This window comes from Gallinula chloropus, assembly GCF_964237585.1.
Source record: "Gallinula chloropus genome assembly, chromosome: 16".
NCBI classification, from domain to species: Eukaryota; Metazoa; Chordata; class Aves; order Gruiformes; family Rallidae; genus Gallinula; species Gallinula chloropus.
The window spans coordinates 8,433,604-8,458,908 of NC_140101.1; the positions used below are offsets into that span (position 1 = coordinate 8,433,604).

General features: G+C 46.0%; 1 protein-coding gene across 1 annotated transcript in view; it reads left to right on the forward strand.

Annotated features, from left to right (window-relative positions):
• Positions 1-1,016: 1,016 nt before the first annotated feature.
• The window catches only part of RIPOR3 (RIPOR family member 3), a gene marked incomplete at its 5' end in the record, with an annotated part of 28,641 nt that continues 4,352 nt past the window's right edge, over positions 1,017-25,305 (forward strand). Inside the window, 17 exons of the mRNA XM_084271573.1 lie at positions 1,017-1,117; positions 4,981-5,127; positions 7,683-7,761; positions 8,499-8,522; positions 8,644-8,697; positions 9,382-9,531; positions 10,124-10,187; positions 10,554-10,597; positions 11,251-11,376; positions 13,222-13,367; positions 19,401-19,530; positions 20,498-21,082; positions 22,153-22,292; positions 22,823-22,955; positions 23,527-23,635; positions 24,741-24,902; positions 25,050-25,208. Of these exons, the coding sequence (XP_084127699.1) occupies positions 1,017-1,117; positions 4,981-5,127; positions 7,683-7,761; positions 8,499-8,522; positions 8,644-8,697; positions 9,382-9,531; positions 10,124-10,187; positions 10,554-10,597; positions 11,251-11,376; positions 13,222-13,367; positions 19,401-19,530; positions 20,498-21,082; positions 22,153-22,292; positions 22,823-22,955; positions 23,527-23,635; positions 24,741-24,902; positions 25,050-25,208 (2,353 nt within the window). The remainder of the gene's footprint in view (positions 1,118-4,980; positions 5,128-7,682; positions 7,762-8,498; positions 8,523-8,643; positions 8,698-9,381; positions 9,532-10,123; positions 10,188-10,553; positions 10,598-11,250; positions 11,377-13,221; positions 13,368-19,400; positions 19,531-20,497; positions 21,083-22,152; positions 22,293-22,822; positions 22,956-23,526; positions 23,636-24,740; positions 24,903-25,049; positions 25,209-25,305) is intronic.

Consider the following 25,305-nt stretch of genomic DNA (forward strand, 5'->3'; position numbering starts at 1 on the left):
GGGTTTCCAGTCTGCCTAGTTGTATCTGTACTGGTGGGATAGCCAGGCACAGGGGCTCTTTCCAGTACCTATTCCGATAGGTCAGGAGCTCGCTGTTCTTCAGAACACATTCTGTAGTGAAGGACAAACTTTTGCCTGGAGCATCTCCATGTAGAGCTCTTTATTGGGGTTTGTATTTCTCTCTACAAATAGATACCCCAGCTTTTTGTTTTACTCAGTTGCACTCAGTTGTGGTGTTTACATTACACTAGCTTGAGGGGAGAAGGAAAGGAATTTTTCTGTATATTAACTGTCTGGATGATTTTCTACAGCTGCTTTGAAGGATATGTCTGGTACTTATATTGTAACTTGGATTCTATAGACATATGGCAGAGAACACAATTCTCCAGAAAGCAAAAGAGTTTAACTGATGGAAAACAGAAGAGAGCAATCCAAGAGAAGTCCTGCCAGAGGAGGAGCATGAACCTGAAATTTACTGTTGAAACCAGACTTCTGCCTGGGGCTTAAGTACCATGCTCAGCCAATTCCACCACTGACTTCGGTGTGGCTCTGCAGAGAGGCAAGGATCTGCTTTTTGGACCTGACTAAGTCTGGAGCTTAAGTATTGTTCTGGCATCCGTACTGATTTGGAAATAGGCTGGTTGGCCTGGACTCCTTAAGCAGCGGGACAATTACGGGGTTTTAAAAAATCAGAAATGTGGAGAGCCTGTGAATTGAGGCTCTTCTGGCTTTTACATAGTGAGTTTGTAAAATCAATCAGAAATTGAAGAGGGCATGAGAGATTTCATTGTAGACTATTCAGCCCCTTATTAATTGTACTGTGGATAGCAACAGAGGAAACGTGTATAGCAGACGAGTCTCTTTTTCTGTTTAATCTACTGTCTGTTCTGACTTTCCACCTCTGTGCAGCTCAGCACTTGAAGCAGGATGAATCCCAGCCTGAACCACCAAGAAGGTTCTGACTCACCTGTTTTTCTCTTTATTTCAGAAGCTGACAGACCTACTGACAGGCAACCATGTCAGTCAAACTCACGTTCGTGTCTCCCGCTGACGGGGGTGGCATCAGCAGGAGTTGTTCCTTCACTGGATTCAGCACTGTGCAAAGCAGAAAACTAGCGTAAGTACCACAGGCAGAAAAGCACCTGATGCTTGGGCAACACACACCGGGTATCAGGAGTGCAGCATTGAACTTACAGCATCTGTGTGTAGGAGCTGTTCCTTATTTTGTATCTTACATCTAGTGAAGGTGGCCGTGGGTCACTGATGGACAGCTGTACCTCACACCATGCTGTCACTACACATGGTCCTTCAGCGATGGTGGCATTCCAGAGGGTGTGTGTCACTGTTCACAGCATCCATTTCTTCCAGAAAAGCAAAGGGCTGTGACCCTTCCTGCTAGCAGCCTTGTAGGAGCTGCTGTCTGCTGACTAAAACCTTCTGACACATTTCGTAGAGCTTTAAAAAGATGGGGATGTTAAGGGGTCCTGGCAAAATGTGTAACTGAACCCATCTCAAGTTCTCCTGGAGTTATTTAAGCAGAGCAGTATTACAAGAAAGGAGGGGCTGCTTGCTGGCAATGCCACAAGTGAAAGGAAGAGAGGAGTACAAAGAGGCCACAAAGGCCACTGCAAATTCTCTGCTACTGGTAGCAGGTCAATAGTATGGCCACAGTTACAGTCTAGTCCTCAGCTGAGCTCCATAACTGCTAAACCATCCTGCACTGGTTTTCCCTTTTCGCTTGTGGTAATTGTCTAGCACTGCTCTGTGTAGATAACTGCTCTTGTTCTTTGTCTGAATTTAGCCATCCCTGTATAGCCTGTCAAGTGCTTAGAAGACATGATATATAAATGGAAAATGACTATAACCTCTGACTGCCAACATGTGCTCGAGTAATAACAGAGCGAATCATTTAGCAGTATCATACAGAAGTATTGGAAAGTATGCCTCCAGAAGTACTGTACTCCAAAAAATCCATGTGTGTCAGTAAAATACCTGACTCTTTTCATTAAAGGGATTTTCAAAGAACCAAGTGACTGAATTAACCTTTTAGTTAAACCCAGAGTGGCAAAGTATGAGTGAAAATGAAATCCCAGCACAACTGTGATGTCATCAAGAAACCTTCACATTTTAATAAACTGATTTGTTGTGGGAGCTGAAAAATAATATCACACTTAGCAAAGATGGGAGTGTAAAATCCCACCAGCCAGTGAGATGTTGGGAAAACGCTGTCCATAAGCTGCATAACCAGGCTGGAGCTCAGGGATGTAGTGGGGGTTGTGGCAGGGAGGGGATCTGCCAGGCAAGGAGCGGAACAGCCATTTCTCTGAGGGAGGCACAGCCGGGCAGGGTATGAATGCTCCATGCAAAGAGTTCCTATATCCTTTAAGATTATTCTGTTCCTTTCAGCTGCAAACTTTTCGAACCAAATCTCTCTCTTTATGCATCTTTTATGATGTTGTTTTTCATTATTTAAGCATTTAGAAGGACAGTTTTGTTTGGGAATCACTGCATAAGCAAAATTTGTGTACTGGATACTCAGCCACAGCCCAGGGAACACTCAAGACCCTTTCCCAGCAGAGAGAAGAAAATTTTTAACCACCCTTTCCTTACTTATCTCTCCCTCAGGCACTGTTGCAAAACACAGCAGGAGATTGCAGGGGCCCTGTGCAAGGTCTGCCCAAGGGATGACACACAAATCAGGTCCACATGGGGATTCTTAAGCAGATGCTAAATATACTTTTGCATTTCTTTAGCAACTTCCTTGTGAGGCGCTGGGTCAGACACACCATTGCATTTCTCCTCACAATGGCCTCCACAGGAAGTAAATATTATTCCTGTTATCTGTAAGTGGGAAATCCAATGCTTACATTGTGAAGTTCACAAGGGAAAGCAGCACTGTACTGCCTAGCTTTGAGCTACTGGCCTGAAAGGCTGCTGTCAGCCACTGAACTGCTCTATGAAATGTGTGGAAATGAGATCCTTACACCAGTGTGCTGAGTACACGTGGGCTGCATCAGTCAGTGGGAGATGCAGAGGAAAACAGTGAGTTTGAAATCACAACCTGTCCATAGCAGTGCTCAGGTGCTGTACTTTAACTGAAGGGAAATGATTTCCTGAATTTAGGATTTGCAGTCCATCACTCTGAAGGTAAATATCAAAGTCCTTTCCTTTCCAAAAATAAATAAAAATCAGGAGTAGTTTGGGATTTTTCATTTCAAAATAATTGTACCTTCCATGTGGTACCTTGCTAACGAAAGCACTCATCTAAAGTATGGAGCAGGATACTGTTTCCTTCCTTGGTGAAAGAATTGTAAGTGATGGTCCTTCCAGGAGACTTTAAGCTCCTGGTATTGGCCAGACTGTCCCTTCCAGTGTTATTCCTGTTGAAACCTTCTCTTTGCATGGAGTACTCAAAGATCCATTACCCTATGAAAGAAAACAATGTTAATGTAAGTTTCTCATTTAACAATTACATGGCTTGTTATAGGTAACTTGAGCTCCAGATAGTTTGGTTAATTACTCCTTTTTGTTAAGCCATCATAAAAACTTCAGATGATCATTGGGATAAAGGAATTCAATATCTAGTAATGTTTGTCAACACCTGATTTTATGAGATTTTTTTTAGATTATATGTTAAAAAATGGAGTTAATTGTAAATTTAGCACCAGGATAATTAAAGTAGTTGCATGCAGGCTTCTCTAATAGGACTGGGACAACTGTCAGGTGTGCTGGGCCTAAGATGTGATCCCCAAGCTCAGTAAAGTCTGTGGGCTTTCAGTCACATGCCTAGGACTTAAACCAGGCAGTGGCTCCAGGTGAGTTGAATCTGGCATAGAGATTGTAGAGGGGGTGGAAAATTGTTCTGAGAGCCCCTGGTTGGTGTGTTGGGTTGAGGAGTTTCTGTTGATAGTGTTCTTTCAGTGGCTGGATTTCCAGGGAGCATTAACAAAGCTGTATAAAGAGAGTAGAGACGGGGAGAAGGGTATGGAGGGAGGTAAGAGGGGTAGGAACTTGGCTGTGGGACAGAGCTAGTTGTAGAGAGCCCCTTTTCTGGTTTTAATGCTGTAGATGTGTCTAACTCATGGCTTGGGGTGTGCTGCTCTCTGGGTTGGCACAAAAAAATCCTGTGTGGGGGCACTTAGGAACAATGTTTAATTTTGTTTTTGTAGTTGCTTTTAAAAGTAAGTGAGGTGTTAGATGCTGAATAAGCATCTTGATAATTACATCTTGAATGCGATCTGGGCTTGGTAGCTTGCTTTTTACAGTGTGGTGGGGCCCTTAGCCATCATTTAAATGGGAGGTGAGTGCAGGTGGAGAAGGAGTTATTTCTAAAGGCTTTTCACGTTGGCTTTATCAGTTAGACCTTGAGCAGATCAAGTGTTTGTTGCCTCATTTTCCTGAACTGCAGGTAAGAGTCAAACCTAAATGTCCTTGCCCTGCAGTGTGACTTACCCAACTAGTTTAGTAGTTGACCCAGCAGCTGGTGTGAGTGTGCACCCAGGAGCTGGGCCTGGGCTAGCTGCTGTGCATGTCTGTGAAGGCAACTGCTAGCAGTATGAGCATTAATTTGTTAAACTGTTATAAAAATGACCTTTTACTGCTCAGCACTTCCCTTCCTCTTTCTTCCCCCCTCTGAGAAATAGGGCTCTGCACAATTGTCCATTTTACTTAGAAAGGAAGATGAGACCCACTGGGTTTCTCTGAGTCTATGTCAAACTTGGAGAAGGAGCTGGAAACTTTATTGCTGAAGTCACCAAAACCTTGGAGGTTTTCTGCAGTAGGCATTTCAGGCTTGGCCTTAATGTTCTAGTGGTGTCTGGGAAAGGATTCTTGGTGTGTCCAAGAGCTTTGCTCCTTTCAGTAAAGGTGTTTGGGATTGGTCATAGAGCTCATAGCCTGGAAGTGTTGTGGCTTAACCATCTCTTTTCTCCCCTGTGATGGGTTTTGTATCCTTCCCATCTTTCGTATCTCTTCCTACAGAAAGTCTCTCAGCAGAAGTTCAGTGAGATCAAGGATGTCGCTGAAGTCTCCCAAGGCTTATAATTCCCTGCAGAAGGCGGCAGTCGTCTGGGATCCAAAGCCACTGCAGGTGAAGAAAATTTTTGAAGCTTTGAAGAAAGGACTTAAGTAAGGACTCTTTAAATATTGTAATTTGCCTTAACTAGTCGCGCTGCTAAAGTCTGTCTTAAGTTCTCTGTCTCCACCTGACATCTCTAAACATACTTGGTGACTTTCCCAGACACTGGCTTGGGACCTTGTAGAACAAGTTTCATTTGGTCTCAGACAATCTGCTTTGTTTTGATTGTTCCTTGTTTGTTACTCTTCTCTACAGTGAGCCATGTAGAGCTCTGTGGGAAGATTCTCCATCTCTTGGGGAGCAACTGTGTTTTCTTGAAGAAGGGGGGATTCTGGAGAGGGCAGGAAGCTGCAGACCAGAGACAGACAGACCTGGGGGCTCATAGGCAGAAAGTGTCTGAACAGGGAGCTGTGGGGAGTTTGCTTTCACTCAAAAAGTTGACTTAAAACTGAGTCTGAAAGTGAGAGTGTGCCCTGCAAGGACACGGTGGGGAGCCTGGTTCATAAACCATTTCCTCCATCAGGGATTGTAACTGAGTCCTCAAATCTTAGTATATAAAAGCACACATCTTAAATTGTTACTGTTGGGAGGTCTAGTCTAATATCATAAAAACTTCATTTACAGCCTGAAGCTACTATTGGAAGATAAAATACCTTTCCTTGCATTTGAAAACCCTGTAGCTCTTTCTGCTAGCATCATACTCTATTTCAGTTGTTACCATGGTGTAGGGCTAACGGTTGGACTTGATGATCTTGAAGGTCTTGTCCAGCCTTGATGCTTCTATGATCTAACAGCTCCTTCACATATGTAGCTGCTGTCCACAGATTTTTACCACTGTATTAGTTCTGACTGTAGTTTTTCTGAAGAAAAGAACTTTAAATGCACTGTAATAATACTTTGTAAACTCAGATGTCACATTTTTATTCCAATGAAAGACTATAATGTCTTGGCTCTAAAAAATATCAGTCAATACTTTATTAGTGGATTTAGAATTAAAACAAATAGCAAACCAAAACGTTTTTGCAGAGTTTAGGATTTATCAGAGCTTATGGTTTCTTCTCCCTAAAGTGGATCCAAACTCGTTCCTGGTTGTGCAGGGAGTGCCACGTGGTCGGGCTCCTGCCAGAATGGCCTAGCTGACTGACTGAAGCAGCCTCCAGAAAACAACTGTATCGAATAGCGATGCAAAGTCCAAATTTTAAATAGATGCAGACTGAGTCCACTTGGTGCTGGAGTGCAGAACATGTTCTACGTGCCTGTTGCTTTATAGCTATAGCAAATAGCTCTCTATTCTGTTAACCATCTGGGTACCATTCCATCGAGCTGGCAGTTCTGACACCCGTAAATCTAACAGCGATGAAGCTCTTCTGAAAGGAAAGTGAGCTCTTTTCTGCCACCAGCCCTGGCTGGCTCTGCACTGAGCTGCTCATAGGCCGATGCAAAGAGCAGGCAGCTGAATGCTGGAGCCACTGGGCATCTCAGGGGAACTGGTTTTGTAAACTAAAAGTGAAACGCATCAAAATGAATGTGAGGAAGTGCAGCGCTCTAAAATGAAGTCATTTTGACTGCTCAGAGACCATACCTTATGATGTAGTATTTACTAGGTGACTCTTGCTCCCTTTCAGGCATTAGAGGGAAAAGTTACTTCAGTATGCTCTGGATTAAAGCAGAGTTGGCAGAAGATGGTCTCAGCAGAAATAGTTTCAGGCCTGTAGGCGCTCCTGGGGACAGCCCTTGATGCAGGCAACTCTGGAGAAGCCAACTGGTGCAGAGTGCTTCACACCTTGCAGAACAGCTCCCCTCTGGGAAAAGTAATACTTAGGTTAAAGAATTGTCTGGCATGCTGAGAGGTGGTGTTCATCTCCTCCAAGGTAGGGCATATCCAGCATTCCTGCATGTGGAGAACTTCTGGGAGCTTGGTTTTGCAGCACATGTGTTCCATGATGCAGTTCTTTGACTTTGTAGGATGGGGCTGGTTGATGAATTCTTACTCTGCAGTAACTGTAAGAGGAGACTCGTTCAACAAACAGACTGATGTACCTTACAGAAAAGGTTCCAGAAGGCCAAACAGGAACAGTCAGAGAAATCTGAAAATGAACCTGTGACATAGGTTATGTGCTGTTCTCTTCCTATACCCCTCCTTTCCTCGAGTAGTACTGCTATCTCTACTGTCTTGTTTTGGCTCACGTTCCCACAATAAAGCCTGTCTTTCTCTTGAATGATCTATTACAGCTGGAGGGAAACAAGAAACAGTGGCTGGGTGCAGTGTGTGCACATGTACAGACCTTAGGCAGCAGTGGTGGCCCTCTTGAATTGCACTGTAGCATTCCACATCTTGAAGGAGTACAATGGGTTCAGGAGGACTCCAAATATGCAGCGTCCTTTAAATGTTGGGTAGCAGCATCCAGCATCCTCTGGCACTCATGTACAGATGTTTCTCTGGGAGTGGCTTTGCATTTAGGGCAAATACTTGTCTAGAGAGTTAAACAAGAGAAGTCTTCTAGAGAAGAAAGTTGCTTTGTGGCATTCTGCTGAAAACTTCTTTGAGGAGAGGTTATAATGAATGTACCAGAAGAGTGTAATATTTGGTTTTCCTCTTCTCCAGTGAGTACTTGGAAGCACATCAGGCTGAATTGGATTATCTCTCTGGTCGGCACAAAGACACAAAGAGGAACTCCAGATTGGTGAGATGCTTTTAATGTTAAATAATTTAATGACTTAAAAAATGGAAGTTACAGCAGTAGGTACTCTCTCATGCCTGGGACTCCCAGGGCTTTCTGGTTAAAGCACTGAGGTGAGGTCCAGCAAGGCATCACAATCAGAACTTTGCCAAGCAAGTCAGCTCTTAATGTGGAAATTAAATATGGGATTCTCCCTTTCAGCATCCAGTAGTGCTCTCAAGGTAGTGTTCCCTTACTGCAGTGGTATCTCCCTGTGTCTGCCTAGTGATCAGTTTTCATTCGTAACTCTGTATGGACAGGAATGGTGATAAAGATTGGGATTTGTTTTCTGTAGTTGGTGAATATGTCCTTGTAACCTAGACTGTCTCATGTTGATAATTCCTTAGAAGTTCCTTCAGCAACAGTGCTAATGAAAGGACAATGTACAGATTGAATTTTGGTTTTCATTTGAGAAATAATAGCTAGATTTAAAGAAAACCCAAAAAAACTACCATTGTCCAAGTCATCACTCTAGTGGTAAGGCTCTTACCCTCTAGTTTCAAGCATTTGTGAAAACAAACCACACACAGAAAATGAAACTACTTCTAAAAATGCTGGACTGTCTCACTGTAGTAAGCAGTGCCTCTTAATTTAGTGTAACTTAAGGTATGCACAGCAAGTCTTGTGGTAAATATGAAAGTGTCATTAATATGTACAGATGCACGTGCCCTCCTCTTCAGCCTGTGCTCTTCCTCTTTCAGGCTTTCTACTACGACCTGGATAAGGTAAGACTGCTGAGGATGAGATGAAATGTTGCAAATGGAGAAAAATGCATGTTGTGTCTACTGTGTCAAAGGCATTTTCAGAAAATAACTTCTCAAGTCCCCCCCTCTCCTCTCTTCAAAGCAAATCCGCACAGTGGAGAGATACATCCGCAAACTGGAGTTTCACATCAGCAAGGTGAGGTGCTTTGTCTCGTACACTAAGGCTGACACTGTTCTGCTGCAAGCACAGCTTCTAAATAGAAAGCACTGGTTATAATTCATCTGAAGGGGAATAATGCTGAGTACTCTGAGAGCTGTAGCCACTTTTCTTACAGAAGGGGATTTTTATTTATTTTCTTGAATGCTTCTGTTCAGGCTGAGTGTTGGCAGAACCCAATCCAGTTTGCATGCTCTGCTGGTTTACTCAGAAAATGCTGCTGTGGGAAGAGTTACAATCTCTGCCCCCCTCCCACCAGGAGTAGCTCTGGAGTGTGCTGCTGTCTGCCTGCTGCTCCCAAACAAACCAGATCTTCCCTCTCACATAGCTACTAAGCTGTAGGTGTGTTAATCTGTATCGAGGGAATCAGTTTCCCGCTCACCAAGTAATTTTCCCTAAGCATTGTTATCCTACCCCTAGTCTTCTAGTCTGGTAACTGCAGAGCCAGTTGTTTCTCAGTATCCCATGCTATTTGCAGGAATGTCTACAAACTGTTGCACTCAGCCTGTAAAATGCAGGAGCTGCAGTTTTCTGCAGTACTAGGATAATGGGATTTGGCTGGGGTCTCTTGCCAGGAACTACTGCTGATGTTCCTCCCCAAAACATTAACACTACCCTGGGGTAATTTTTGTTCATTCTTCCCCCACTCCTCAAATCTTCAAGGTAGAAGAACTCTATGAAGCTTACTGTATCCAGTGCCGACTGCGAGACGGGGCCGCCAATATGAAACACGCCTTTTCCTTGTCTCCTTCCACCAAAGCTTCCAGAGAGAGCCTAGTGGAGCTTTACAAGAACTTCCAGGAGTGCACAGAGGTAGGAAGTCCTACACACGTGGAATGAAGACCTGGCTCTTCCTTGGCAAACAATGTTTTAGGACTCACTGCTGCCTTTTTTTTCATGATGCAGGTTTAAAACTTCAATATGAAAGAAATACAGGGACAGAGTAGAAACTGAAGCTTGTGAGGAATAACTTACAGGCAAAACTGTTGAATTCTGTGCCCTTTTTTTGCCCCTGTTCAACTTGGCTTCATGAATACAAGTGAAAAATCCCTTGAATCCCTTGAATTTCTGCTTTATTTTCCACTATGGTTTCCAGTGGGAGTAATGGGATGATAACTGAATAATGAATAAGCAATGTTCTTTTTACAGAACAAACAGTGGAAGGTACCCCTGACAGCAAACTACTCAAGCAGTTCCACTCCATTGTGGAGCAGCATTATGGTTTTCTATCTTAAAAGTATTATGAAAGGACTTTGTATCAGCCTCCACTACTGAAAATGTTAGTGTGTGTCCTTCAAAAAAAAAAGAAATGCCTAAGTCCTTTAAAGAAAACTGCATATGTGGGAGGGCAGCTACTTTGTACTGCTTTTTCAGCCATGGTGACTGTTGAGCCTTTTTGTTCTAGGACATGTGCTTTATAGAAGGGGCATTGGAGGTCCATTTGGGAGAGTTTCACTTGAAGATGAAAGGTATGTTCCTTTCCTGTTTCCTTCAGGGCTCACCAATTGACTGAGTTTCCTGTGTCTGATCCATTCAGAGTCTGGTTATGCAATGTCACTTGCTTCCAGTGGCTTTCTGGATGAGATCCTGAACAAAATTTTGGCAAACATTTCTTTGCTTCAGTGCTAGAAACCAGACCCACAATGGTATCTTACCCTTGAGTTAAGAGCTGACAAGCTTTGTTTCCTCTGCTCCATCAGAGTTTGCCTGTTCCAAGCTGGTGGTGCAGCTTCTGTTGCCTCAGCACCAGGGGTGTCAGCCAGAGTTGTGTGGCTGTGGCTTTGGGGTGCATGGTAAAGCTCCACAAGCACTAGGAGTGTTCCTTTTCTTTTCAGGGCTGGTGGGCTTTGCACGACTCTGCCCGGGGGACCAGTATGAGGTGCAGTATACAGCAGTTCACTTTATCCTTTATCTTATGCTGTGAGCTTGCAGGGGAGCAGGAGAGTCCCTGTGATAAAACCATGCACTGCTCTGAGGTGAACAGTGCTTTGGCACATTCACTGGTCACTCAGCCCCCTGAGGCTGAAGTGGGAGGGGTGGTGGTGGGGGGAGGACACACACATTATTCCAGTGGAGGGTTTGAAAGGGGGCTGTGATTTGTCTTATCACAACCAACCTGTCAGGACTTTGTCTTCAAAGTTTCCCTGGGATTCTTTTAGTAACGTTTGCTGCCTGTTTCTGGGAAGTTTGCCCTCAGCACAATTTGAATGCATTTTAGTATCTTACCAGGTTACTCCCCTACTTCCAAGAGTTCCAAATGAATTCTACTGTGCCTTGTATTTCTGTAGCTGCTAGTTCTGCAGTCCTGGAATGGGTGGGACGTGTCATCTGGCACTGAGTTAAGGTGTTAAAGGCTGCAGACTGAATTCCTGTCTCCAATCTTCTAGTTTTATCCAAGCTCCTAAATGCGTAGTGATCAAAGGAAAGGCTTTGCCTCTGCAAACAGTGTGAGGAACAGTGGAGGCCTGTGGACTGAGGGGCATGTTCTGGGATATGTTGACCCAACTTCCTTTTTTCCTTCACGGTTTCTAGGTGTTTGTGCGACTGGGGCGTCAAAAGTGGAGGTTGAAAGGCAAGATCGAGACTGATGACAGCCAGACCTGGGATGAGGAAGAAAAGATTTTTATACCCAATCTCCACGAGAAGTTTGAGATCAAGGTGTGGTGTATAATGGTTGGGTTGGAGTCAGTGGGTTAACAGGTCTTACCTCATCGTACTACTTACCCTGTTGGGCTACCAAGCGCTTGTCATGATTCTGTTGTAGCTTTCTTTTCCTAGCCATGTACAAATGGCAGTTAATCAGTGTTCTGCCTCCTGAACAGACATCATATCCTGTTCTTCCTTTGCTCCCAGCAGTCATAACTGGGTCAGTGCATCTGCCTCCCCATGTTCTGCAGTCTGGTGTATTTGGTTGGTGTGTGTGTTGGGTTCTTCCCGTGGTTTGTGTTTATAGGCTGGTGCAAACTGTCTGCACTTTACAGCTTTATTTAGAGTTCTGGCACTCTCTTTTTAAGGTGCCTCTGAAGAGGTCATGCCTTCAACAGTAAGGAACCAGTGCTAGTGGCCTGGGACACATAGATGACATGTTGTGGGTACTCTTTGGTGGAAGCTTGTCGTTCTCATACACTCTTGGGCAGCTAGGAATTGGTTCTGCACTTACCTAGCAGGTGGAGTTAATCCTTAAACAGCATCTCTGCTGTAGTCTGGCATCTTACATGGGCTGGACTCTGCAGCATGACTCCTGTCAACCTAAAAGGAGCTGAGACTGAAGGGCATGCTGGACCCTGTCCTACTGGGAAACTGTGCCAGTGCAGGGTTTCAAGTATTCTGGCAGCTGTGTTAAGGCGGCTATTGCAGTGTTCCCCTCATCTGGCAGCAAGAACAGGGTTACATAGGAGGGACTCTGAGGCACCTTGCCAGCATAGCCTTTGGAAATGTGCTTGTAATGCGTTTTTTGCTGCCACTGCACAATGCAGATCAGGTGAGAGACTAATTCAGATCCTTGTTTTCCCATAATAGTTGTAAAAACTTGTATTACTTTGTATGACAATGGTAGTTTTACTCTCTTTGTCAGCTTATGAAAGTCCCCTGACTAATGGTCTCCACACCCTTCTGCTCTTTCCACTTTATATTAAGCTTCACCCAGTACAAACACATAGCAGGTTTAAAAAAAAAAACCATAAAAATTGAAGTGCCAAAGTGTGTTCCAAGAGGAGCCTAGCAGCAGAACTTTTGCTCACTCTTAAAGGAGATGTAGGCATGTAATTCCCAAAGTAGGCTTTAGGCACTTGTGCTGAAATCCTGTGCTGAGTCGTCTGCCTCGTGCACTTCTGGAACAATGTGGCCCTCAATTAAAGGATGCCTTTACTGCAAAGGTTTGGGTAGATTTTTTTTCCTTAAAGTAGCTGCAGAAGCAAAGTGCCAGGTTGGATAAAATGCAGGCCTGTAACCACACTGATAACAAACTCAGAGGAAAGAACTGACACAAGTCCCAGTTCTGGTCCGCAGCTAGATGTGGTCCAGGACAGTTAGGTCGCAGTGGGTGCAGCAGTTTGCTCCCTGGTTCTTTAGGCAATTGCAAGCTGGAAGAGTCTAGTGTGAGTAAAGTACTTCTCTGTAGCACATACTTTTATGGCAGTGGTGTTCTGACATGTAGACAAGCTGCATTCTGTACTGTAACTGCCGTTACGTGTACTGCAGCTAGAGACACCCAAATCAGACTAAGCTGTTCTTAAAACCAAGGCCTAAACAAACCCTGTTGCCAGAAGTGCTGTACAGCTCCATCTCTTGCCCACCTCCTGGGACCCCTTGGCTAAGCATCTGTGACCTGCTCCCTGGGGGTATTGGCTCACAGCAGTCCTGGAGCCCAGAATGGAGTCTCAGAGCTTTCTCTTGTGTGAGCCTCAGTGCAGGCCCAGGCCCAGGCCTGGGGTGTTCTTCTCTCCAGGCAGGTAACTTAGGCTGTCTGCTAAGGTGAGAATGGATGTTTGTCTGTCCCCACAGGTGACAGAGCTGCGAGGACTGGCCACTATTCTAGTTGGTGTCGTGACATGTGACAGCATAAACTTCTTCACGACCAAGCCTCAGGCAATCATTGTGGATATAACGGAACTGGGCACCATCAAGCTACAGCTGGAGGTCCTCTGGAAGTAAGTATGGCTTCAAGGGAAAAGCTGGTGGTAAAAGCATTTGAAATAAATTAAGGCTCCAAAGTATGTCACTTCATTCAACACAATAGTGCTCTTTCTGTTTGCAGAGCAGGTGCAGGATAGACAATAGCCACGTGCTTCCTCACAGCAACCCTGGCTGCTGCCCCGATCTCAGACTGTGGGACGGGTCCTGGGAACGGGGTGCAGAAACACCTTCTGTGACCCTTCAGTTCTCTGTGCTGGTGTTACCAGAGCCATGGTTGGCCACTTGAACTGTCTAGCAGGCTTTTTTGCTTAACTTTCCACTCCTCACAACAACTTTTAAGTCCAGCTTCAAGCAATGTATGTGCATCTATAGAATATGAACAATAATCTTGGAGGATGAAATGAAGCTGAAAATAGCAGCACAATGAAAGAAAAATATAGGTGAAAGTTTTAAGATAAGAGCATTACTAGGCCACAACTTGTTAAAAATGAAGCTTTCCCACAGACTTGGCACGTTCACATTTCCACTGTGGTTCCAGTTCCCAATATAAGGCCTGTTTGTGCACGAAGGGAAGCTTGGTTACAGACTCTTTTAAAGCAGCTGAGAATTGTAATGGTGCCTGTGATTTTCTAAATGGTTTTATAACTTTAATCTGTAAACTTATTTTTTTGTAGTGGACTACTGATGTTATTAAAAGCCAATTCTCACTTTTATGGATGCTGCACTGGGACTTCTTCTGCACTCTAGACACACAGCCAGCGATGTCGGAGGCAGTTCTGTTACTTCTGCTTTATGGGACTGTCAGTCTCTACTGGGAGTCTTGGCTTTTTAACTTGTTTCTATTTATAGCTGCCCAGGGGTTAATTCTAGGCATCACAGTGAAGTGCCTGGTTAAACAATGGGCATTCTTTACTTGTACTTTGTATGTAGCTTACTGCAGTCCACAGTCCTCCCCAGCCCAAGGTGGCAGGGAGGTGTGTGAATGCACCTCTGGTGAGGACCTTCTGGAAAGGCCAGGTTGTGCAGGCTTGCAGCTTTCTGGGGCAAAAGTAGAAACTGAATGCTGTTCAGGTTAGGAAGGGCAGAGCTCTGTGCCTTGCAGGCCAGACCCGCCTCTGACGCAGCCTCGTACAGCTCTTATTCACTGCCCGTGTTGGCTTCTTGTTTTCTTAAGAACTGCCCCAAAATAAAACAGCTTGTGTGTTAAATGTGTGGTCTGCCAAGGGTGCCCAAAAGCCAGATGGGTCTCGGAGCAAAAGTTTCCCAGCCCTTATGGTAGAGTAACCAAATATATTTTACAGAGTTAATTGTTCAGGTGTTAATAGCTTTTAATTACCTTTGGCAGCATTGTTTGACTTAAACCTTACACAGTCTCTTAAGCCACCGATGGGAGGAATGCCACAGAGGTTTTCTGATGCAACCCCTGTTCGAGTGTTGATAAACAGCGTTCAGGTTGTGGGCTCAAGGGACAAGAGGCTTTATTGATCACTGTACTGTTTTCTGCGTGTCTTTTGTGTATGCTGTGGGTCTTGACACTTACTCTTGACTTAAACATGCAACAGGGCTGAAAGATGCATCTTGGCAGCAGCATCTGAAAAATATTCGTACATGCATGTTGCTCTATGTCAACGAGAAATAAACTCACACAGCAGTTCTGCCTGTTGTTTAGGATACTTTGTCCTCCTGAGATCAAACAATGGGCATCACTACAGGTTTTGTTTTCTGAGGTGCTGTAGCTGCTCTGAGACCTTTGAGGTCTCTGTTTCTTATTTGAGAGCCTGATCCACACATTAGTTGGGTAACAAAGTCTCCTTCCAGAAGCTTGCATAGGCCACACTATGCAGGATCACAGCAACTTCCTCTTACCATGTTACATCTTTGTTCCTATTTGAACCTGAAAACTGACACATCCCTGGTAGAGTTACTGATGACTCTGGATTGGGGATGGTGCAAATTGTATTTTTATATATATATATAGGGTTTTTTAAAGTAGCTCTTAAAATGACAGCCCTTCTAATTGAATGCTAATTAAAATATTCTGTTGTTTGACATTCACACGTCCTTGTCTGGGGAAGGAAGGAAAGAAGAGTGACAGAATATATATATAGGCTCTTATACATCCCCAGCAAAGTACCATGCCTTTATCTGCTATCTCTCACCCTACCACAACCACACAACATGGAAACTTGCATTGGCTTTAATCTAGATGTAAAATGTTCTAAAGCACTATTTGCAGTTCTGGAGCGGAACCCTCTGCTTGAGGAGATGCTTTTCTCTTAGGGAAGTAGGGCTTTCCCTGTGATGTCAAGCCCTGTGTCTTAAGGCACTACACTTGTGCAGAGAAGGAGACACTTTATTGAGCTTCAGGGTATAAAATCTGTTCTTGCAGATGGTACGTTCATAGTGGAAGAGATCATTCATACTCTCTTCTTGTTAACCCACGTCTATGGCATGTAACAGATTCACTTCACATACTTTTGCTGGATCTACTTGCTTACCCCCTCCTTGTTGTCAATAGCTTGCATAAGTAATCGTGCTCTTCCAGAAGCATGGTCTGGGGAAACCCCTTTCTCTTCTGAGATGTTGCATAGTGTCTCAGATCCAAGCTGAACTCTCCAAAGCAAACAGTATTTGTGATGAAATTTTCTAAAAAACCCACAAAACGAATGAGACAACCCCCAAACCCCACCAACACCCCCCTTTATGCTGTCACATTTTTGTTGCAGTAGCTTGTAACACAGAGTACAGCTTTTGATCAGCAAGATGAGCACTCCTGTGATGTTTGGGACAGCCAGCACCCAGCTTCCAGAGTTGGTGGCAGCAGAGCTGGGAGCAGGGTCAGTGCTGACGCGTTGTCTTTGGGAGTTAATCCCCTCTTGGAATTTTTCAGCATATGAGAAAGCTCTGGCTGTGTCTCTGCTGTAAGCTGTGTGAAACGACTTGGTAGTCTACCAAGTTGATTCTCCAGAGCACTTCTGCACACAACTGGCGAGCTCCCCGTCTTTGACAGCCTGTTTGCTGAAGTTGTTTACAGAAAAGAGAAGTTCTGTGGTGATAATTCAGGCTGTTCTTATTTTCAAAGGCAGAGCACTCAAAGTAACAGCTGCTTTTTTCTTTGATTTAAGAATAACTAAACAAATCCAGCTGATTTGTCCTGACTTCACTGAGAGGCAAGCTTTCCATCTAGACCTGTTTTGTGAGAAGTCTGAAGGTAGATCACTCTTTCCACTTCTAAATGTATGTTCCCTTTAAATAGGCCACTAGTATTCTGGGATTTAACAAAGGTTCCTTCAAGTCCTTTATAGATTATGCCATAAGGAGCGGGAAGGAGCTTGGGTCTGCTGCAGAGCAGCTTTGTGGGCCAGTTTGGCACCAGACTTTGGTTTTTTTGCCAACCTAAACAGCAGTCTGAATTCTGTCTCTCACATGAAGGACCAGGAGAAAGGCTGTATTCTCTTTCAGAACTTCACTTCGCCCTCTGTACTGGGATCGCAGGGTGCCAGCCAGACCTGCTCCTGTAATTTCTGTCTGCTTTGAGCATGTGCTGACCTGGCTCATGAGCACTCAGGGGGTAGGGGAGAAAAACCTGAAGGGAGGAAAAAAAAGTTGAAGTCTGGGGTGGTTTTGGACTCAAACCTTCTGACAGGCTTTCAGAGGTGAAAACTCTTGTGAACAGGGAGTTCTCATGGGGGTGTTTTTAGGCAGCAGTTCATCAGTGTGTATGTCTGCTTTTGATGGAGGTGATGCTTTGTGGCTTAGCTGTGATAAGCTATGCTGGCTATGAAACTGGTGCTTATTGAGCTTTGGTGGGGGGGGCAGAAACCTAATGCAAATCACACTGTTAATTTGCATGGGCATGTTCACCTGTATTCAGTGGGGGAAGAGAAGTCTCACAACTAACAGAGAGTCCAGTCGACCAAAATTGGTGGTTTGTATTAGTGCAAGTCGGGATGCACAGGCTCTAGAGGGGGATTTGGGCAGGCCCTAAATCCAGAGCCCCTCTGGCCCAAGGGTATCAAACACGTGGAGTGACTGGTGGGGAGTGCCTGGGACTCAGCCCCGTGGTGGGGCAGCAGCATCCTGATCCGGGGCTGAAGGCTGCCTGGAGTTCCGCTCTGGCTACTGGTGTTCCTCTGAGAGCTTAAGACAGGGACTGTCCTCCTTACACACCCAACCAAAAAAATGCAGCAGGGGGAGGGAAATGGCAGGAAATTCCACTGGTTTGGTGGCTATAACAAAATCATGTCTTACTGGGAATTGTGCTCTGTGCTGGCAAGGCTGTGGCACCCCTGACTGTGATGCTGTAGGAGGCTGGGTCTAGGAAATGTGAGCCCTGATGAATTGCAACCCCTGTGAGGTCAGGAGGTGTGTGTGTTTCGGACCAGAGTACTGAAGTGCTGCAGTGGTGCTAAAGCAAGCTAGAGGAGAGCTGTGTGCTGCCTTTGCATTGGCCTTAACGATGGCGCTGCGGTGTTGTGTGTTTCATGCCGATATTATAATTAGTCACAACTAAAGCCTGGCACGTTGGCAATACAGAAAGAGCATGGGGGCAACAAAGATGATCAGACAAGTGGGGGCCACTTCATTTTGTTTTGGGGTGTTTTTTTGGAACTTTTTGGTCATGAAAAACTGTTACTGGATGATACTGTAGAGGCACATGGGCGTTCGCAGCGGGGAGCGTGGGAAGGAAGCGATCAGCCACCGTTTCTCTGGGTACAGGCACAGAGACCCCTCCCAAGTCAAAGTGCTGGTTCCTCAGTGTAAAGGTAAATTGTGCATCTCTGCATACTTCTGACCTACATGGAAGTGTTGTGTCCATCGGTGCAGGAGGTGACCAGACAAACTAAGGCAGTAGTGTGCCTGCAGCGTCTGGTGCGTGACAGATACAGGCTATGGATCACCTCAAATCTGAGCGTGTCTGGGGAAAGCCTGCTGTATTTGACTGATTTCTGTGCTTTTCCCCTGGATATTCCCCACTGGCATCTGTCAGTGTCAGGGTGCTGGGAGGGATGGGTTCACAGATTGTCCCAGTACAATGTTCTGTGTGGAAGCAGATGAGCCCAAAGTGCTCCCACCGAGGAGCCAATAGATGCTTCAGAACAGACTTTGTTCTTTCCTTCACCCTTCGCTTTGCTCTCTCCACACGCAGAAGTCGGGAGCGTGTGCTGGTTGGGAGGGCAGCTGTGTTTTCCTGGAGGGTTTTAGGAATTGCCAGAGGCAAAGCAGATTTAGCTTGTTCTTCCTGTCCCTTTCCCCCAGATTCACTGCCATCAGTAAACACAGCAGGCTTTGGCCAGAGGCTCCTGCTGTCGGAAACCCCATTTATTTTCTGTGGAGTGAGGCAGTGCAGATGGCTGTTGATGTGACTCTCCTGGTTTGCTGAGCTGTGTTTTGGGAGAAAGTTTGCCCAAGGTACCTTAGATTGCTTTGCAAAGGAGTGGGAAATTAATGGCTGTGATGTAGCAGGTAATTAGGGATTCTTTAGAGCAGGGCTTGTCAAACTCTTGTAGACTGTAGCCAGTTAACTGGCTTTATCCACAACTCTGAGGCACAGAACTTGCCCTTTATCACTTCACAAGCTTCCTCTGCCAGCCAAAGGAGATGTTTCTTAATACATTTGAAGCATAGAGAAGGTTTTTAATGGCTTTTCCAGGTGGTATGTGCTCCACAGGAAGGAAATGAATGCCATTTTTGCTTTATTTCCTTCCTGTCTGGCATTGGGTGGGTCCAGTGGCTTTCAGCAAGCCCAGTGTCTGTGGAGGGCACCGCAGCAGGACCAGGAGCCCTTCAGGCTTCTGCCTGCTTGACTTCTCTTCCAAAGACCATGGCACGGGTCTGTCTAATGGGAACTGAGAATTCAGTGTGAAACAAGTGGCCTCTTTGCATCCTGTTTCTCTCTGGTGCAGTCACAGGTACTGGTTGGAGAGGCAGCTCCTCTCTGTCTACTCGCCGTGGTGCTTACTGTACGTTGCAACTCAGATCCCAGCATCTGTTCTGCTGCTGAACACTTCTTACTGACACTTGGGCCTTTGTGTCTTCTGCTGCAGCCCCTTTGACACAGAGAACGTGTTTTTGTCACCGGGATCCACTGCCAAGTTTTCTGTGGGCAGCAGGAAGAGCTCACTGTACAACTGGACCCCACCAAACACTCCCAGCTTCAGAGAGAAGTACTACCTGGTGAGTAGGTGGGGAAGGCAAGGTGCAAGGCACAGACCAAGACTTCATTTTTGGGTTAGAGCAAGCTATTGAGGAACATACTCAGAAATGTCAGAGCATAACACTCCAGGACCGTTGCAGTTTATTTTGGGGCTTTGTTATGTTTTTTATTCTAACCCCTACTCTTGCAAGTTCCATGGAAGATTTTGTAAAATGGAAAACCAACAAAGAAGACCCCTGCTGCCAAATACCCCTTTTGGGAGGCAGAGTGGTAGGGGTGTGGGCATCTGCTCAGATAGCTTACAGTGGGGGAGTTAAGCTGGGAACCAGTCTGTCTTAGTAACTCCGGGGCAGAATGGTGCCTTAGAGGTGCTGTGTGAGACGTGCCTTCCTCGTCCTCAACCCCACTTTTTGCCAAGTGTAGCCCAAGGGGATAGAAAACCCTGTCCTCACCCGTTCCAGAGGGCTTTTTAGTGGTTGTTTTGTATGATCCTGTTAATAGTGTCATGCATCTCCAATGCTGGTAACATCATATGTATCTTCCCCTAATGTCAGGTCTCAGTCAGGTCTGGCGCTGCCTCACTGGGGCAGCAGAACATGCAGCCTTCTTCAGAAGGGTTTACTGCTTGTGGAGGGTATGTTGGACACTTCAAACCAAACATCTCCTCTAACCACTATGCTCACACCCTGTCCTGGGCTGGTGTGACACACAAGCTGCACGGCCAGGCTCTTTTTACAGAAATGATTTTTTGGCTGTCCTGATGACTTCCATCTGAAAGAGCTACAGCACAGTTATGCCAGGGGGTTCACCCAGCAGCCTCTTCATGCTTTGGTTCTGTAGTTTCCTTTGTCCAGGCCGTGCTGGCCTGGCTCCTGGGCAGAAGAGCCCTATGGTGTTGGTCAGTGCAGGGGTGTGTTTCCCAGGACAGGGAAGCCTGTGTGTCCTGCGCTCTGTGTATGTGCTGACCTGCAAACCTGTTTGTTGCAGTCTGTTTTGCAGCAGAGGCAGAACCAAGGGGATGTAAGTGATGAAGCTCGGCCTCCCAGCATATTGAGCTACTTGGCTGCCTGTGATTTTGATGCCCACGGGAGAAGCAAGCCGCACAGCCCTGCGGAGGTGAGCGAGGCAGACTCCTTCAGCTCCGAGGACCAGAAAGGGACAGAGTCCAGAAACACCACTCCAGCTCTAGACCACAGGGTGCTGCCTTCGGTGATTGTGCAGGAGACCTGTGCAGAAGATCAACAGTGTCCTCTTCCAAATCACACAACTCTAGACATCCTGAAGAAGACTCCGTGTGTGGATGGATTCCCAAGTGCCCCGCCTGGGTTTCTGAACCGTCGCAAAGGCGGCAGAGATTCTCTCAGCCAGACCAGAAATCACTGTCTGACAGAGCAAGAGGACATGAGCCAGAAGAGCTTGAATGCTGCACACGACCTCAAGCTAGATGGGCACACGAAGTCGATTGATAAGACTCTCCAAGAAGTGTTAAATTTGCTGAAATTGCATCATATGGGACGAGCCCAGCTGGAGAAATTGGAATCCCAGGTTTCGTCTCTGAGGGATAAGTTAAAGGTACCGTAGTGTTTTACTCTCTGTAGATGCTGTAGCCTCCCGTTTGCTCCTAAACTGTAGCAGCTCCACGGCTCTGGTTGGATTTGACCCAGCGATGTGTCGGTGGCGTGTTCCCAAAAGTAGGTTTTGCCGCCAGAGGTCAGGCACTGCTCGGGAAAGGCGGCCCCGGGAAAAGACATTAAGAAACCGCTTGCAGCCACAGTGGAACCTGCTCTGGGCTAAGTGGAGTCTGAACCGTGCGACAGAGCCCAGCCCTTGGGCTCGCTTCTGAGCGGCTTTGATGGTTTTCACATTTAGTTCACCTTGATGACTGCATCAGTAAATCAGGCCTGATGTTCCTCCAGGATTAACTAGCTTCTGCCGATCAGATCAGCCTGACAGGTCGTATGATGCTGACAAAATGTCTGTCTTTAGAGGAAGGGTCCTGGAGAAGAGCTTCCTGCAAGCCATGGGTCACACTGCAGATCTGCAGGCACTGCGGTACATGGGGCCAGAGTGCAGGCTGGGGCTGTAAGATGCAGGAAGACTCATCTGCTGTGTGCATGGACAAGTGATGTCAGGAAAGCTGCACTGACCTGTTCCAGTGCTGCCACTTTAACAGTTGAAACAAAAAAAACCCAAAGGAGCTGAGTTCCTTAAAGCAGTGCCCTTTCCCAGGGGAGAAAGGTGGCAGCCCTGTGAGATCAAGTATTGAGCTCAGAGTTCTTGGGCACTGTGCTGGGCTGCAGCACACCCCTGAGACTGCTGCTCCTAGGTCTGAAACAGGGAGTAAGGGGAAACTGCACTCATGGCAGGTGCTGCAGAGAAAATAGCTCTCACACCAACCCTACTGGGCACAGGACTCAACCACAGACCGATTAAATATTGAAGCATATTTTGAATTGAATTAGCAGCATGACACTGGGATCAGAGTGCTGTACCAAGAGCTACCTTAACCCAATGTGTTAAGAATGAAATCACAAAAGCAAATTGATTTTCTGTTAAGAGTGATTTGAGAAACAGCGAAGGACTGATGCAGAAAGGCTCAGTAACTGCAAATAATAATGTTTTTACTTCCATTCCTTGAACAGCTAAAGACATTTTATCACAAACATTCGTCTATGGAAAGTTTAATGGTGGAGACAGTACTGGAAAGCTTTGACTTTTTAAATGCTGACTGCAGTGCTGATGAGCTGTCCTTGTTTGGAAGTGTGAGAACAGCCAGTATCAGGTAGGTGTCTGCAGCATTTCTCTCAGGGGAGGAAGGGAAGGGGGTAAGGAGAGCTAATCCCAGGGACACGGAGTCATACACTAGACTTCTGCAAGTTGGGTAGCACTGAAATGGACATTCCAGAGCTACGAGCCTGATCCTGGGAGACTTAGTACACCCAGTGCTGTTGGGCTGGGAGAGCACCAAGGAGTTTGTCAGTGATATGAGCTGCTTCCACAGTTCGCTCCCTGCACATTATCTGGCAGCATCTCAACTCACATTATTTAGAATCATCTTTTCCTAGTTTTTGTTCCCCAAAATGGGATTTTGTGGGGTCAGCTGGTCTGGTATTACTTTCCTGGAATGAATTTTAGAAATAAATCCTCCTGATTTTAAGAACTGTTTTAAATGCAACAAAAAATGGCATTATCTGTTAAATGCCACCTGGTTTGTACTCTTGCAACTTGCTGGAAGGCTGCTACTGAGACTGCACATCTACGTGTTCGTGTGGCGATGAGGTGATGTTTCAACTCCCTTTTGTCTCTCAACAGCACATACAATGACAACACGGTTCAGTCCCTGAGCTGTGACATGAGAACAGAAACAAGAGACGTAACTACTGGTGATGACAACTTAGACACACTTCTGATCACTCATCTGAAGCTGTGTAAAGGTCTTCTGCAGGTAAGGAGTAGTCTGGGTTTCCAGATGTTACTACAACTGGTTGTAAGTGTTAATTCTGATTACAGACTATCAGAATTTTTTCTATACAAAGCAGAAAGACCCAGAATATAAATTGAGTCCCAAAATTGCAGTGTTGACGTGTGTGCACAGAACACGTCATACAAAACTGCTGCTTTTTGTCAGCCTCTGGGTTTTGCTGGAGCTCAAAGTAACCCCTTCGTGCCCAAGGTAGGCTGCTAATACTGCAGGGCAGATAGGGGTGAGCTCTGTATCCACAGCAGCTGGTCAGTTTTTCAGTGAATGAAAGACTGGTATTACTGGAAAGAAACCACTGGGACAGAGGCAGGGAACAATTCTTATCTTCCCTTGAGACCTTATTCCTCAGTTAATTTTGGTTATAGTGCTCAAGCACACTGTCATCCTCAGAGTATCACCTCTGATGAGGATGGGCAGCAGAGGATGGTGTAGCGATCAGTGTGGATCTGCTAACATGACTCTCTGAAATCTTCATTCAGTTTGAGCTTGATAATGTCTTTGTTTCAGCTACTGAGATAAGCATGTTGCATTTCAGAAACTGAGGTCACCAAATGTAGCCCAGGTTGTCCAGGAGACCATTTTGGAGGAAGTTTCGGAGCAGACCCAAGTCCTGGGGGATGTCTTGGATATGTCTGTTGAAGAAAGTGAGTAACCATGTTATTCCAAGGGACAGGTAACTCTGAACTTCCCCAGACACATCAGTGTTTCATTCCAATTTCCTTACCAACACTCACATAATTACAGCTCTTCTGCCCAGATTCTTGGAAAAACTTGGGGCTCATAATTTGTTTGGGTTTTTCCCCTGCAAGGAAAGAAGCTGAATTGGTATGTCTGGGAAACAGAGGTGCTACAGGTGATGCAGTCAAAGAGCAGCAGGACAGCCTTAATAAAATCCTCTGCTGTATCTGTGCTCTCTATGTAAGCAAACAGCCAGCTTCTGTACACACGTGCAGGAAAGGTTGGGCACAGTGTTCCCATCTCCCCCAGCTGCCTTCCCCACTGTCTGGCAGAGCGATAAAGGCACGACAGGGAGCTGGGACGGCGCTTGTTCTCCTCTGGGTACACAGAGCAGTGAGAATGCAAATTGTACATGGAAACATTTGCTGACAGATTTTATTCTGGAGGATGTGAGAGTGAACAGTTCCTTGGAGTGAGGCTCTGAAGGCCTTTGGCACGATGTGCTGAGGGAAGTGTGGGAGTCCCAAGTGCAGAAGGCAAGTTCAGCACCTGTAGGTAAGGGTGAGAAGTGACAGGATTTGTGCCATGGGGTATTGCTTCATGTGCTCTTCTGCTGGAGCGTTTGATGAAGGAAAGAAAGGCTTGTCTCAGCCCCTGCATGGCAGTTTCCAGCTCCCCACTGTGAAGGTGCCTAGGATGGGATCTCTGAGCTGCTTGGAAATGGCACATCTCCTGGGGATCAAAGGGAAACTTGAACTCACTCAAGTTCTTCTCAAACTTGAGTCGGGCACTGGATAATGTGAGTAATGAGAGGCAGGGGACAGCTATGCACCCCATTCAGTCTCATACTGACAGTTCAGGAGCTCAGCCCAGGCCCAGTGCAATCAATGCCTGCAGGGTTAGAACATGGCAGCAAATCTCCCACTTGGAACAAAGCACAAGTTGTGCTGGCATGTTCCTGGCTGTGCCATCTGGTGCTTGATTTCTCATGGGAAATCCCAAATCTGCTGGAGCTCACTGACTTTATAAACTCTGATTTTTTAAAAAAATGTTTTTACTCTTCCCCCCCAGTTATTCAGAAGGCTAAAAAGAAAAAACACTACCTGAGAATCTGGAGTGATCTTGCAGAGCCTGGCAGCATCTTGTTTGCTTCAGCAGAAAGGTTCCATCATGCACTAAAATACGCACTGACGCTCAAAGTGAAGGAGAAATACCCCGGCCAGCTAGAAGCAGGTACCAGTCCTGTCCTTGAACACAGGGCCACGCTGGGCTCATTTTACTGCATGGTTAAAAATCGTCCTTGTGCTTTTTTGTGTCTTAAGCAGCTTACTTGCAGCTGCCCTTCCTTTCCTCACGTGTTCCCTCCCGTGTCCCCTCCAGTGCTGCAGCGGCTGGTGGAGCAGATCACCACCTGTGACGGGGTGCTCCCTTCTCCCTGCCTCCAAACCGAGCCTGTTACGCTCTTCCAGTTCTATAGCTACCTGGAGAAGCGACACATCACCAGCCTGGAGAAGCACTTGGGAAAACTTGCTAAGGAAGGTAAGGCAGCACTCAGCTCCTTTGCATGACCGACAGGCCCAGCAGCTCCCCAGGTCTCTGCTCAAGCTGCTTCCAGAGCAGAAGGGACCCCAGCTGC